Source organism: Trachymyrmex septentrionalis, unplaced genomic scaffold (genome assembly GCF_001594115.1).
Source record: "Trachymyrmex septentrionalis isolate Tsep2-gDNA-1 unplaced genomic scaffold, Tsep1.0 scaffold131, whole genome shotgun sequence".
Lineage (NCBI taxonomy): Eukaryota > Metazoa > Arthropoda > Insecta > Hymenoptera > Formicidae > Trachymyrmex > Trachymyrmex septentrionalis.
In genome coordinates, this window is record NW_017304450.1 from 2,254,405 (window position 1) to 2,268,928 (window position 14,524).

The following is a 14,524-nucleotide window of genomic DNA, read 5'->3' on the forward strand; positions in this document are numbered from 1 at the left end:
ATTGAATACCAAATATCCGATGAAATTTACACCAAGAAATTTTAGATGAGTTAAAACACACTTAAACGACTTAACACACGAGTTACGATTGCATTCGCATAACTTCTTGTTATTGGAAATAGCAATAAACGATAATTTTGTCTGCTTTCCAGGCAAAGGTTGGAGCTGATGCGCGAGATGTATCACAATGAGGCGGAGCTCTCACCGACGTCTCCGGACTTCAATATCGAATCTATCACGGGAGGCGATCCATTTTACGATCGATTTCCGTGGTTCCGTATGGTCGGCAGGTAAATGATTAAATGTCACCATGATCTTCCTGATTTTTTTCTTCTCTTTTTGCTTTTGATTATTATGCTAATTAATTATTATGCTGATGTAAAATTTTTCAGAGCTTTCGTATATTTGAGCAACCTCATGTACCCGGTGCCACTGATTCACAAAGTGGCTATCGTGAACGAAAAAGGCGACGTTAAGGGTTACTTACGAGTCGCTGTACAAGCCGTAGTTGGTGCGTAGCGTATCTACATTTCACGTCTCTCGCGTATATAAGATGTACATAACGAACCCTTCTTCTAGAAGAGGAAAACAGTGAATATTCAAGTGGCGTCAGACAATCAGCCCGAATCTCCTTCGAGGACGACTTATTTGGTGGGCATAAACATAATAAACGCAACTCGCTTCTGGCTCAGACTCTAGAGAAGAATCGACAGATTATGCTGCACGAGGAGCGCGTGGTCGAAGGACATAACGAAATTAATCAGAAGGATATGAAAGACGAGGACGATATAGGAGATGCCGACAGCGGCAGAGGTGATAGCTCAGTCTCGAGCGATATGAAAGAGGAAGAATTACCGGATCACTTGCAACCCGGTGCAGAATTCACTTTCAGGGTAACGGTCCTACAAGCTATGGGTATTTCCACGGAGTACGCTGACATTTTCTGTCAGTTCAAGTAAGTGTCCGTCTGTTTCGGCTTATTTTAACATGTAACATATGACCTGCAAAGTAATTAATTTAATTTTACAGCTTCCTACATCGACACGATGAAGCTTTCTCGACAGAGCCGGTAAAGAACACAGGCAAGGGTAATCCACCTGGATTTTATCACGTACAGAACGTAAGTCGAATATAAAGAGAATCTCAGGTCTAAAATTTTGTTAAAGTTAAAACCTGCTAATTAATAATATCTCTCGATTAATACAGATTACAGTTACGGTTACCAAATCCTTCTTGGAATATCTGAAGACTCAACCTATTGTCTTCGAAGTGTTTGGCCATTATCAGCAACATCCATTGCACAAAGATGCGAAACTGGAATAGTGAGTGTTAATCATAAACGCTAGTTCTCTTAGATTTTGTTTAAGAAAATTTCATAATCACATTCGTATTCACATAGCAGCGTACGACAGCCACCGAAGAGGATGCTACCGCCATCCATACCAATCAGCCAGCCAGTTCGTTCGCCGAAATTCGGGAGTGTTCTGCCGTCTCCCAGCACATCGCATGTGCATGCTAAATACGATGTATTGGTGTGGTTCGAGATCTGCGAATTGGCACCGAATGGCGAGTACGTGCCGTCAGTGGTGGACCATAGCGACGATCTACCATGTCGTGGACTGTTCCTGCTCCATCAGGGCATACAGCGACGTATACGAATCACCATTGTGCACGAGCCGGCTTCCGAATTGAGGTGGAAAGATGTACGCGAGCTTGTAGTTGGCCGCATACGAAACACTCCGGAACCCGAGGAAGAAGATAATGACTCGTCTGTGCTTTCATTGGGTCTGTTCCCGGGCGAATATCTCGAAATTCCTGGCGATGATCGAACCATGTTCAGATTTGAAGCAGCCTGGGACAGCTCTCTGCATAACTCGACTCTGCTCAATCGAGTCACGTCCTACGGAGAACAAATCTTCATGACCATCTCCGCGTATCTCGAGGTATATATTAGATACTTTGATGATTCGTGGAAATATTTCAGGAGGCTTATTCTTTTCACCTGTATCAATTTTAGCTGGAGAATTGTGGAAGACCTGCAATTATCACGAAAGATTTGAGCATGATCATCTATGGAAGGGACGCAAGAGTAGGGCCACGTTCACTCAAGCATCTATTTAGTGGCAGCTATCGCAACCAGGAAGCGAATCGACTTAGCGGCGTCTACGAACTGGTGTTACGTCGTTCTTCGGAAGCAGGTAGCCCAGGTTTGTTATGTCTAACCATAGCGTAGTCCCGTGTTCTACTTTACATCACATTCAAATGAAATAACTCACTTTTCAAACTATATGATTCCATCTGCGACATATCTTTTATCTGTATGTAAAAGATATATCTTAAATATACTTCTAATACATTTTTTTAGTGACTTTTCTCAAATGTTGAAAACCAAAACTATTTTCATCAAAATATCATTCTTAATTTGAAAAAAGGAAAGAAAGCAATGATTAAATATAATTGAATTATTTTAAAGTTGTATAATTACGATGTGTGTGTTGATCATTCTGACTCTAAAAAATATTAATCTTAATATAAAAAAACACAATACTGTTTCACTGCACTATTGCTCAGTATAACAAATTTCTTTAATTAATATTTAATGAATAATAATGGTTTTATACTTATTTATACTTATTTATACTTTTGGTTTTTTCCTGTTCCTTGTTACCCATCCATTTTTCCTCCCTATATATTTATAGGAGTTCAAAGACGTCAACGTCGCGTCTTGGACACGAGTTCCACATATGTCCGGGGCGAAGAGAACCTTCACGGATGGAGACCACGCGGAGACAGTCTCATATTCGATCATCAGTGGGAGCTCGAGAAATTGACGAGACTGGAGGAAGTGGAGAGAGTGCGACATACATTGTTGTTGCGGGAGAAGCTCGGCATTGACAAAATACCATTCTGCAATAAGCCTCTGCACGATTTTACAAAGAGCGAAAAGGTAACCGCATTTTATATTATTAAATACTGAAATACAACATAGAATTGTATATAATAATTTTAATCTGATACAGGACGTATGTAATATGGTGGCAAAGGCCACAAACGAGCCACATGCCAGCCCGGTAAAGCTGAAACGTTCAACGAGTAAAGACATTTACGAACCCTGGGAAATGACCGAAAGAGATCGTGAATTAACGACTAAGTACATTAAACTCATCCAAGGAAGAATTCCGAGCAAGGAACCGATATTACTATCCGATGTTTCACCCGGGGAAGACACCATAACCGATTTATCCGCGTCTATGATGTCTTCGGTCATATCGTCTTCATCTCAAGAGTCAGTATATGCGAAAGCTAGCGATTTTTTAGAGCAGGTAACCCTCTCTGCATGCCCCTGAGTGCTCTTGCTAATAGCGGTTGTCCGTGCTTTGCTTCGCCATATTATTCATCTATAGAAAAAAACAATTCAATATTCAAAAAATCTCGGTTAATTTGTTGTCGAATATTCTTTGTATGCTGTATAATTTTGCTACATTCCGATATATATGAAATGAAATGAAGAAATGACACGAATGCTTCGAACGGTTTAAAAAACGGCGTTTGATCTCATTTTTTACTTATTGTCGTGTAAAGCGGCGGTCGATTCACGCATTTTTTTTTAGTTTGGCTCACCACATCGCTTTCTCAAATATTATGCTTTCTCGAATCGATATAGCTTTCGAAATATCTGCTTCCGCATTCGTTCGTTTCAAAGTATGACACTCGAGACTTAAGTCGAGACATGTCGAGACAACCGCCAGCATGATTGGCTCATGGTCGGGGTTATGCTGGAGTGTTACTTGCAGGCTGCTGATATAATAGTATGGAGCAAGTCTAAGTCGTGCCTCCTTAGGTTGAGTTCACCGGAAAGGGCTAGACTGCAAGAACTTCAGGAGAGTATATTGGCGAGCGAATCGGCTAGTCAGACTTGTACTGTCGCGCCACCGCCGCTTGGATCATCCTCGCCATCGAAGGAGAATCTGGTATTGTATGTACCAGAGGTGGAGGAAATACGCATAAGTCCGGTCATCGCGCGGAAAGGTTACCTGAACGTTCTCGAGCATAAAACCAATGGTTGGAAGAAACGCTGGGTGGTACGTCTTTTACCGTTAAATTTATGTTATCTAACTTAAAAGAAGAGAAAGCTATGTTAAAATATAATTAAATTATTTTCAAGTCATATTATATAATAATATTGATTCTTACTCTAAAATTATTGATCTAAAGAGATATCAATATCCGCGCGTTTCTTCTTTGTCATTTCAGGCTGTTCGCCGACCGTACGTTCTCATTTTCCGAGAGGAGAAAGATCCCGTCGAAAGGGCATTAATTAATTTGGCTACGGCTCAAGTCGAATACTCCGAGGATCAGCTGGCCATGGTGAAAGTACCGAATACTTTCAGGTAAATTGTTTGCGAGTAAGGAAATAAGTACAGATGCGATTGTGCAACATATACTAAAATGTCTACCTATGCAGTGTCGTCACCAAGCACAGAGGATATTTGCTGCAGACTTTAGGTGATAAGGAGGTCTACGACTGGCTGTATGCGATTAATCCTCTTCTAGCTGGTCAAATTAGGCATGTATAATAGCATAAATTTATTTCGCTCCGTTTATCTTAATAATAAATTGTGAAGACTTCAATTAACTATATACATTATTATCTTATACATGAAAATTATAGAAACAATAGATAGAATGCTTAATACACTATTGTAGGTCGAAGCTTGCCCGCAAAGGTCCGGCTGCCCCGAATTTAAGCAATGGCGCGCCAATAGGCATGACACCACAACTGGAGCAGCAGAACAATCAGACCAAGTGAGTGGTCGACACTATGGCCGGGGTAACGAGTGCAATAGCAAAGATGTCGGAGAAAATGCTGTGTTGGTCACACTCGGCCTTAGAGTCCCAAGACTTCTGCAATTTTCGATTCCCGCTAGTCTTTGATTGACCGAGCGGAGGCGAAGCTGTCCCTTGAGACTATCCACGAATGGCAGCATATTAATATCGACGTTTTACTTTACACAGCGTCCCTTTAGCACGTTATAGGGCAGTCAGAATGAGGAAGAAAGCAGAAAAGAGAAGGAAGATGGTGCTCGTCTTTCGAAGAAGTTGCAAATGCGCGTACAAATGCATTTGGTTACACTGTGTTAGAAAAAAAAATGTTCGTTTTTAAGTCTCTCCGTACATTTCGAATTCGCATTCGAAGTGCTCTCCACGTTGACGAGACGAGATCGCACGTGAATATTTTCGTTGAATTTTTATTTCTGTAACGCGTATATCAACGTGTAACTACGCGATACCTCTTACGTACGCGACGTGTGAGGAAGATAGAAAATGCATTTATGCCTAATAAAACATATTCCTAAGACGATCACTGAAAATCGGAATAAGGAATATACGTTATATATACATGTAGAAGAGAAAGTATGCGAGAGAGTGAGAAAGAGGGAGAGAAAGAAAGAGAGAAAATGAAATAAACGAGAGATAAGAAGATATTAATAATTTCATACGCAAGCTTAACGATCCCTTAGTATGCGAAAAATTATGAAGGAGAAAAAAAAGAGTAACATTTTGTAAACTAATTCAGGCAAATTGATAATATTCGTTTAAGATAGTTCTCTATCTATTTTAACATTTTATCATTCTATCTATTTTAACATTTTAGCGTAACGATCGTTTAAAGAGTAAAGACAATTTTCTATAAAGATTACATTTCCATTTTATTCAATAATCATTTTCTTTTACTCGATCAAGCAAATTAGACATATACACCGATACTGGCTATCCGATTTACGTATGAAAGATCGGGTATATTGCTGTACACGCAATCGATCGGCCGTCACTCGATGAAGTTTTTATCTTCTTAATTAAAGATTCAAATAATTTTACTAGCACAACGTGCGCGTATTGTAAAATAAGAGCACTGCTCCAAAGCAATGACGCTAACTTTGTATTAGAATGAAAAAAAGATTCGAATATTAAGATGTAAAAACTAAGAAGCAATGAAGTGAGAGGGAAGGAAAAAATCGTTACTTCTTGAAGCATAAAACTCGTAGAATACTTCCTTTTAACGTAATTCCAAACATTTATTCGCACTGAATCATTTATCAATATAAAATAATTTTTATATCCTCTCCTATCTTAAGATATTTGCAAATTTTCTGTACATATTTTAGTACTTGGCAGCTACTGTTTTGATTATACAAATGGGTTAAAAGCGAAGAGCAAAAGTTAAGAACAGAGAGTTACAAGCATTTGTAACTCTCTGTTTCTAAGAATTTTTGTCTAAAAATAATGTAGAAATTTTGCAACGATAATTTATGAAACTCTCTTGCAATTTTAATGCGGAATTATGAAAATGTAATTTTTTTTTCTTCAATCATTATATGTTATATTTAAAAATATGTTCTAAAAATATTTTTCCTATTTTTATTTTGAGATGAGAATTTTGAGACGAGAATTATAGGAAATCTTAAATTGTTTATACGAATCATACGAAGTTTTAAATTGTCGTTACGAGAGTTCTACATAAAGAATATTAATGTTCCAATAAGCAGAGAAATAATATCACTGTAAAAACTTCTTCGAAATACGAATAAATGCGCGTAGTCGGCAAGCAAGCGGCACTGTCATAAGAAATTTTTCATTTGTAATCGACCGAGACCCACAATTGATATAAAGCTAGGACAAAGCTGGAATTTTCGCACTTCGTATCTCGCAACATGCGAAATAGATAAAATTACGTTAATCTGTGGATATAGACACCACACTCTGATACATCGTGTTTTCATGTCTACTTAGAATTTAAGCAGTGCTCCTCAAACATGTTCACCACGTAATGGCACGTGTGGCAAGCACAACCTCAGACGTACTTGCGACGAATGCGCGTCGACGAATTTCATCTAACGAGAAAATATTCAATTTTGGATTAATAAATGTTAATTCACTTGTAACTAGCTTGAACATAATGAATAAAATTAGAATTATACAACGACGATAAAAACTTATTTTTAAAAAAGTGAATTTATAATTAAACTTGATACAGAAAGGATTCAATTGTTCAATTTAATTTTTTTCAAAAACAGAATGATCTGATTCTCCAGTTTCTTTCTTTTCTAGAGAACTTAGAGATGAACGAAAATCCCTTTAAAGTTCAACAATCCGAATTGATAATTTCCTCGTAAGATCATAAACGATTGCACCGTTCCGAGCTTTGATTAACTTCTCTTACGTGTAACATTTTCGGATAAAAGATGTGGCATTATAAATACATGTATCTTACATGCAGCTTACATGGAGAACTCTTAAAATCTTTGATATTAACTCACGCGACTGTGGTGTCCGAGATGTAGTCAAAGGAGGACTCATTCTCTTGATATGTATTACGTATATAATAGCATTTCATGACGGTCGATATGTAGTACTGAGACATTTCACGCACAGCAAAAACCTAATTTATTTGTTTCCATTCCATGCCGACGAATACATTTCCTATTATCCAAATAGTCAAATGTCTGAAAAAAAAAATTTGTAAAGTGTCTGCTACCAATTCTCTTGACAAAATGCCAGCAGAAATATAACGAAATTTGCTAATAGAATATGACGGAAGATTAGCTGCAGAATTTTGTAATCATTTAAATATATATATTCTCGATATATTCGAATTGTTTTATAAAATATATAACAGATTTTGTTTAATTTTTGCTGGCTGTATGTGCTATTAGATTATGTCGGTAGACTCTGTTGGCAGATTACGAGTTTCATACGAATATAATTGAGGCCAATCTGCCACAGTACTCCACTCGAGTCTGACGACAAACATCAAGAGACACGGTCTCTATACTAAGAGCACGTGCGCGAATTTTGCTTACTGAACAGACTTTGCAAAGTAACCGTTATCAATTTTGTTAACAAAATGTCAGTAATAATGAAATCTTGTTCTTACGTTAGGCCTCTGACTTGTGTAACTCCTCTCTCATATGCTTGTAATGCGCATGCTGATTATTCAATTGCTCTAAGCATATAGAAGTTTTAATATTGGTTTCGAAGGGCGGATTTTTCGAAAGGTGTTTCTGTGAGTAAGCATTCTCTGGAGGTTTTGACAGCCTTTTGCGAAAAGAGATACGTTTCGAGAGGAGCGTAAATATTTTGATTCCTACCAGGATCGACCTCTGGACCTCTGGCTAGACCAGTGCGCTGTTTGCCATGCCACACTCGCGCTCAATAATGGAATCTGATAACAGATTAACCGCAAAAATAGAGTAGAATCTGCTCTGTCATAATTATTTAATTAACATATTCCATTTTAATCGCTATGAAATAACAAATTTTACTTTCTCTGCTAAAAATCTGCTATCAGATAACAAAAGCTCTATTGGGCAGATCACGAGCTTAATATGGATGCAATTGATATGAATCTGCCGCAGAATCTGCTGGCAAGCTGTTAGCATGCCGCTAACATTTTGCTTACTGAGTAAACACCCATTGTACAGTCGAAGGTATGCATGTATACACACATTTTTATAATTATATATATTAGGATCTGTATTACTTCTTTACATTCTGTGAGTGCTTGGGAGCGCGTCTACAATTCGGTATAAGTTCTACGTAATATTCTTCTTATCGCTCAAGTGTTACTGAGGTCGTATCGTACTTCTTAGTTACTGTTCTTTCAGGGAACCTTATCCAAGCTCCTTTCGCAAGTGCGAACATTTTTTTTAATGTTGCCCTTCCATCGAAGTGGTCTATCGATTTCGTGTACCTTGACGTTTCTCGAGGGACAAGATCCTCTGGGGGAGTGTTCTCCGACGTGGATGTCGATATCGGAATTGGACGGAAGACGATCCTGAACTCGCTTGATTCTAGTCGCAAAGACGCTTCGTGCGTTCGATCCTGAGGCCGATTATATCCTTTCTTTTGTCTTTCTTTGATCACGGCTTCACACGAGTGTAAATGCCTTGTTACTGATTATCCATTTTCGCTTGCTGACTGTTGTAGTATCTTATAGTTTTATTTTGTTAACGACATACCATATGATATATCGAAAAATAAATGCATAAATATATAAGTTGAACTTTAGGCTCTCTATCGACTATGCCGCAAGACAAGATGTGGTATATACGACGAGGAAGAGATGTAAGAAAGGGAAGGAAGAAAAGGGAGAAAAAAGAAACGCGTATATTACAAAGGAATTTACATCGCATTTAAGTCGTTGGAGAGATTAATAATCATTGTTATTATTAGTAGATGAAATATAGGAGAACAAAGAACGGACACAGTGAGAATGAGAGCATGTATGAGATGCTAAAAGACAGGGAAAGAGAGGAAAAGAAAGCGATAGAGAGAAAGAGAATCCGAGTGGAAATGCGTGAAAGAGAGAAAGTATGTGAGAGAGCGCGAGAGGACACGTTCGCTTATATATATACATAATACAAAGTATAAATTATATAAATATATAAATAAATTTAATGTTATACTTTAATAAGCATTCCTTTGTGAAACATTGTCGATCATCGCGAGGCGAATGACACAATGACGGAAAGGCTAACGGCGATGCGACCTGTACCAAGTTATATAAGTTCATGTATTTGTTTGTAAGGTAACTGGACATCCAATTACGAAGCGTTTTCGTTTGACCGTTTGCTATCGGAAACGTGCATCGACGCTGTAACTAGTATTTATTATAAATATTATATTATGGTTACTCGAATATTTCGCTAGGCTCACTGTAAGTGGTAACGTGTAATAAATCGGTCAATAAAAAGCTTATATGCTTAATAAGTTCTTTTTAAAATAATATCCATGTGTTAAAAGCTCTCATCATATATTTTACGATTAATCGCGTTTATTTACACCGATTAAAGTGAGGATGAACTGAACTAATTTAATTCTTTTACACATACATCTCATTACTTATTTAAAAAAATCTAAACGTAAAACTAACTATACAACATAATGAAAATCTAACTTTCCAACAAGATCTAAGTCCACGCGTATATTGTTTAAATAAACCTTTTATTTTTTTTTATTTACAAATTTATATTTTATTTAACCATTAAGAATCCTTGTACGTTCACGACAAATTTCTCGAAATTTTCTTTAAACCTCAGTCTTTGAGGACGGTTACATAAATCTATATTTACATCCACATTCGCAGTCAGTGCAGTGAAAGCATTCGCTAATCTTTGCGCCACTTGTAGATCCGTTTGAGTAGATATAATATTCTGTATAAGTTGCTGATATTGTTCTTGATAGCAACATATGAGATTGTAAAGAGGCAAACTGGCTTGTGTGATCAGATCTGAATCCATTTGATGTGATAGAATGAGACTTATTAATAACTAAAAAAAAAATTCAATATTTTAGAATTTGCTGATTCAATATTTTAGAATCTTAAAAGACACGTTGTGCATGCTCAGTCATTTGTAGGAACTTACGTTTAAAAAAGGTGCCATTATGTCTTTGCGCGGCTGTCCTTCCGTAACTTCTTTTTTAATATGCTTGGTTAAGACTTGGATTGCATCACAGCAAAGGCCAGCTACTTCATTGCCGAATGAGTATAAACCTAATTCCACTGATGCTAAAAGTTGTTGCAGCAATTTAACAGAGAGACCGCAAACTTTCTCAGGACATAGCTCACATACAAATTTTATCATTTCGAAATATCTATAAAAAAAGTAGTTATTTCAATATACAAACATAATAAGAAATATTATAATATATGAATTTAAAAATTTTTCAAATATTGTGTTATAAACTGTTAATGAGAATTAAAAAAATCAAATTATATATGTAACTTATTTTAATGTAATTTCAATATAATATAATTTAATATATTATTTAAATTAAATGTTTATCTTTTTGTTATAATTATTGTATTAAGATACAATTATACTTACTGCAAACATAATGACGGAAATTTTAACAAATTTATTGTCATCATAGGCATGATTATATTTAAGCCATACAAGAAAACATCAGTAGGTGGTATGGGCTCGACGGCCGGTGCTGCAGACGGAAGTTGAGTTAATGGGTTTACTTCGCAGTTATTAAAATTAAACATGTCTTTCATTAAAAAATTAGTTAATAATCGCATGAGTAACACAATATCCTGAAAACTATCCTCTTCCGCAGTCGAGTCTACAGTAAACCGATGACTGTTACAGCGAGCATACGTTTGCATCATTTGCATACAAATTTCATATACACGCATACTCTCAGCCTGAAATAATGCAATAAAATAATACGTCAAGATTACGATTACTATCAAAATTTCAGAATTAATTATGATAGCTTATATAAATAAAAATGACTTACATCTGTTAAGAATACAATTTTTATATATTCATTAAAAAGCTCTAATATCAGCTGTACTATATCTTGATAATTATGATACAAGGATAATATTTTTGGAAGCTCGGCTAATATGGGAAAAGTATATTGATACAAGGGTTCTACTCTCAAACTTCCAGTACCTAGCACTACACCTATTCAAATAAGATTATGTACATAAAATTTTATTTTAATTTAAACAAAATATATGCGCATCATTGATCATATAAAATTTAAATAAATAAAATTTAAATAAACATACCTATACAAGATTCTAGTATATCTATAATTTGAATTTTAATATGTTCTTCGTGGTAAGACGACATAAAATTGTCACTAGAAATTAATTGTGTAAATCTGTTCTGCAAGGCTTGTAAAATTCGCGACCAGTAGTACTGATTACTATTTTGTAATGTGATACCGGCATGAACCACTACACGCATTAATCCTCTTTTGATAATCTGCGGAAAATCGTACTGTTCTTTTGTAGCTAATTCAATAATATAATTGAAGTGCTCAGATTTCGACAGGTAGGAAGTTCTGAAAAATTAATATATGTATTTAGATTTTAAATCATTTCAATGAAAATATTATTACAACGATTACTTTAACGCGTTAATAATCTCATGTAATATGCAGTAAATTGATATTTTGTATACAATAAATGTCTTTATATCATTTTATGTAAACATGTAGCATGTAATGTGATACTTTCTGCAAACACAATTAAATCACAAAAGAATAAGAATCGCGAATTATAAAATTGTAAAGAACATTTACTTTGTTAAAGCAATCGTAAACGTAATATATTTGTTAAAGTACACGATAATTTGTCTAGGGCACGCATATTAATTTTTCTTAATTAAGTCATGTATAAAATCAAAATAAAGTATATATTAAAAGCAAAATGAATGACCTCGAAAATAAAAATACAAAAATCATTAGAGAATCATAGAAAGTTTTAGATGTGGAAATGGAGAGCGAGATAGTAGATTATGGTAACTCCTTTCAAAGCTGGAAGGCAAAATAAATTATCTATTTTAAAAAATCATTGATGTTTAAGCAGATTAATAAAAAAAGATATATATCCTTATATAATACATGAAATTTTTTTAAGCACGTGATACATGAGATACAAAGAATTCAAAAGATTAACACCATCAAGAGACTATATCATTGAGACTATCATTGATTAGAGAAAAAAAATTTTATTGTGTGTGTGTGTGTGTGTGTGTGTGTGTGTGTGTACTTTTATATTATCACAAGTTAAACTCAAATCCAAGATGCAATCGTACATTAATTATTTAAAAGTTTTTAAATTGAATTTTATCAATGCAGATAAAATTTTATTTTTAATTAATTATAGATGAATCTTAAGAAAGCATTAAAATTCGAAAAACAAGAATATTAAATGAAATCATTTAAAGTTGTGCGAACTTAAAATTGGATTGATTTCAATCCAATTTTATGAAATGAATTGTGCAATCAAAAAAATACATTGTCAAAGTTTGACGTATACAAATCTTCTGAAATATCTCATATACATATCTTACTCTTCAATATATATTCTCATTAGTACATATTTTATTAGTACATAAAATAAGTTCGAGTTTAATAAATTTATTGTTTTCATAATAATTATGAATTATAATAATTTATGATCAATTTTTGCCCGAAAAGCGGATATATATACAAGCACCTACCCGAAAATAAATGTCTCATATTTTTTTCACAAAATATGATCCAGCAAAAACCTTAGCGAAATCCATAATCCGTGAATTCCGGAAGATTTTCCATTCTAGTCATGTTCTATTCGAAACTTAATTTATTAATTATTAATTTACAGAAAAATACCGTTGTCCCTAAACAAATTATTAATATGACTATTACAGGCATATTTTGCGTGTTATATTTACCTTGCTCGTGATTTAACGAGAGATATTAATAATTTTATAGTTTCATCCATTAGCGTCGGCTCGCTTTTGAAAGCGTTGATGTTACAAATTATTTTGTCCAGAAGAAAATTCGTTGACCACAATGCACCAGGGCTATCATCACCAAAAGCATGCAAAAGCGTGGTGCTTAATTCATTGTAATGGTCTTCATTTGGTATAAGATAAATCTCTGACCATCTATGTAAAAACCATATTATCGTGCTGCTCAATTCAGGACTGAGTATATTTTCCAAATGTATTGATATGGCAGTTTTCTCAATAGTGCATAAACGAAAAATGCCCGTGACTAATCGAATAACTTGATCGATTGAGGCTGAAGGACTACTTATATCCGATTGGACATTTTGCGAGGACACTAAAAACTCCAGTGTACGATTTACATCAACGTTTCCTTCTTGAGACTGAAAAAATATATACAAAAAAAATTTAATACTTCCATCTCCAGAGTAAAGTAAAAATTGTAATGAATATTTACAAACCTGTTTCATACTGCATTGCATTATTTCTAAAGGTACGGTTAATGCAATTTCACCTTCATTTTCCATACAAAAAACGTGCCCCGTTATTAAAATGAGCCAATGTAAATCTTCGTACAACTCATCCATAGAGGCAGGTCGAGATGACGATTCATTTTGTTCGACCAATAGATTTAAATTATCGCGCAATTTATGTATTCGATCTTCTAGTAATTGCGCTAATAGAGGTAAAGAATGATCTGGTACTTGTCTACCAAAATCTCCTATAAATTATCAAGCATTTGCTATTATTATCATTATTGGTCTACGTAATAAAATGTATTTTAATAAATCAATTGTAATATACTGGACTGTTTCATGCATAATATATTATTTTATCTTTATTTATTGAATATTAAACAAGGATTAAACAAGGAAATATATGTGTATGCAAAAAGGAACGCACTTATTACTTACCAATTATTTGTAACTGCGCCTTAAATTTAACTTTGTCACCATCCTCAACATCTGCTACTTCCTCGCTAAGATTTTTTCCACCAATATTTCTAACACCCTCCGGAGGTGATAAGTGACATCGAAGATATATATTAAATATTTGAATAGAGCTCTGTTTACAAAAATCTTCTGGAAAATATGATGAATATAACATGCATGACCATACTTCAAACATGTGTTCCACAGCTTCCATATATAAACAATCATCAGCACGTATCTGCAAATATTATAAAATATTGAATCTTTCTGTTCTACAGTTTTATATATATATATATA

The 14,524-nt window shown here is 34.8% G+C and overlaps 2 protein-coding genes across 21 annotated transcripts in view; one reads left to right on the forward strand and one right to left on the reverse strand.

Annotated features, from left to right (window-relative positions):
* LOC108757037 (kinesin-like protein unc-104) overlaps positions 1–6,257 on the forward strand; it is a 30,871-nt gene extending 24,614 nt beyond the window's left edge. For 4 of the 19 annotated variants that reach the window (XM_018501288.1, XM_018501293.1, XM_018501289.1 and 1 more), the window contains 13 exons: positions 153–290; positions 393–511; positions 580–955; positions 1,030–1,120; positions 1,207–1,322; positions 1,400–1,943; positions 2,018–2,207; positions 2,700–2,947; positions 3,021–3,323; positions 3,795–4,082; positions 4,255–4,391; positions 4,466–4,567; positions 4,708–4,810. In XM_018501288.1, the coding sequence (XP_018356790.1) occupies positions 153–290; positions 393–511; positions 580–955; positions 1,030–1,120; positions 1,207–1,322; positions 1,400–1,943; positions 2,018–2,207; positions 2,700–2,947; positions 3,021–3,323; positions 3,795–4,082; positions 4,255–4,391; positions 4,466–4,567; positions 4,708–4,810 (2,755 nt within the window). Of the gene's footprint in view, positions 1–152; positions 291–392; positions 512–579; positions 956–1,029; positions 1,121–1,206; positions 1,323–1,399; positions 1,944–2,017; positions 2,208–2,699; positions 2,948–3,020; positions 3,324–3,794; positions 4,083–4,254; positions 4,392–4,465; positions 4,568–4,707 lie in introns of all 19 variants that reach the window. The other 15 variants (XM_018501302.1, XM_018501300.1, XM_018501306.1 and 12 more) reach the window with 11 other exon arrangements.
* Positions 6,258–10,034: 3,777 nt separating this feature from the next.
* Positions 10,035–14,524, reverse strand: part of LOC108756962 (exportin-4-like) — an 8,358-nt gene continuing 3,868 nt past the window's right edge. For both annotated transcript variants that reach the window (XM_018501168.1, XM_018501169.1), the window contains exons 6-13: positions 14,210–14,465; positions 13,757–14,016; positions 13,239–13,678; positions 11,585–11,862; positions 11,308–11,477; positions 10,890–11,212; positions 10,428–10,656; positions 10,035–10,331 (exon numbers count right to left, since the gene is read on the reverse strand). In XM_018501168.1, coding sequence (XP_018356670.1) covers positions 10,035–10,331; positions 10,428–10,656; positions 10,890–11,212; positions 11,308–11,477; positions 11,585–11,862; positions 13,239–13,678; positions 13,757–14,016; positions 14,210–14,465 — 2,253 coding nt within the window. The remainder of the gene's footprint in view (positions 10,332–10,427; positions 10,657–10,889; positions 11,213–11,307; positions 11,478–11,584; positions 11,863–13,238; positions 13,679–13,756; positions 14,017–14,209; positions 14,466–14,524) is intronic.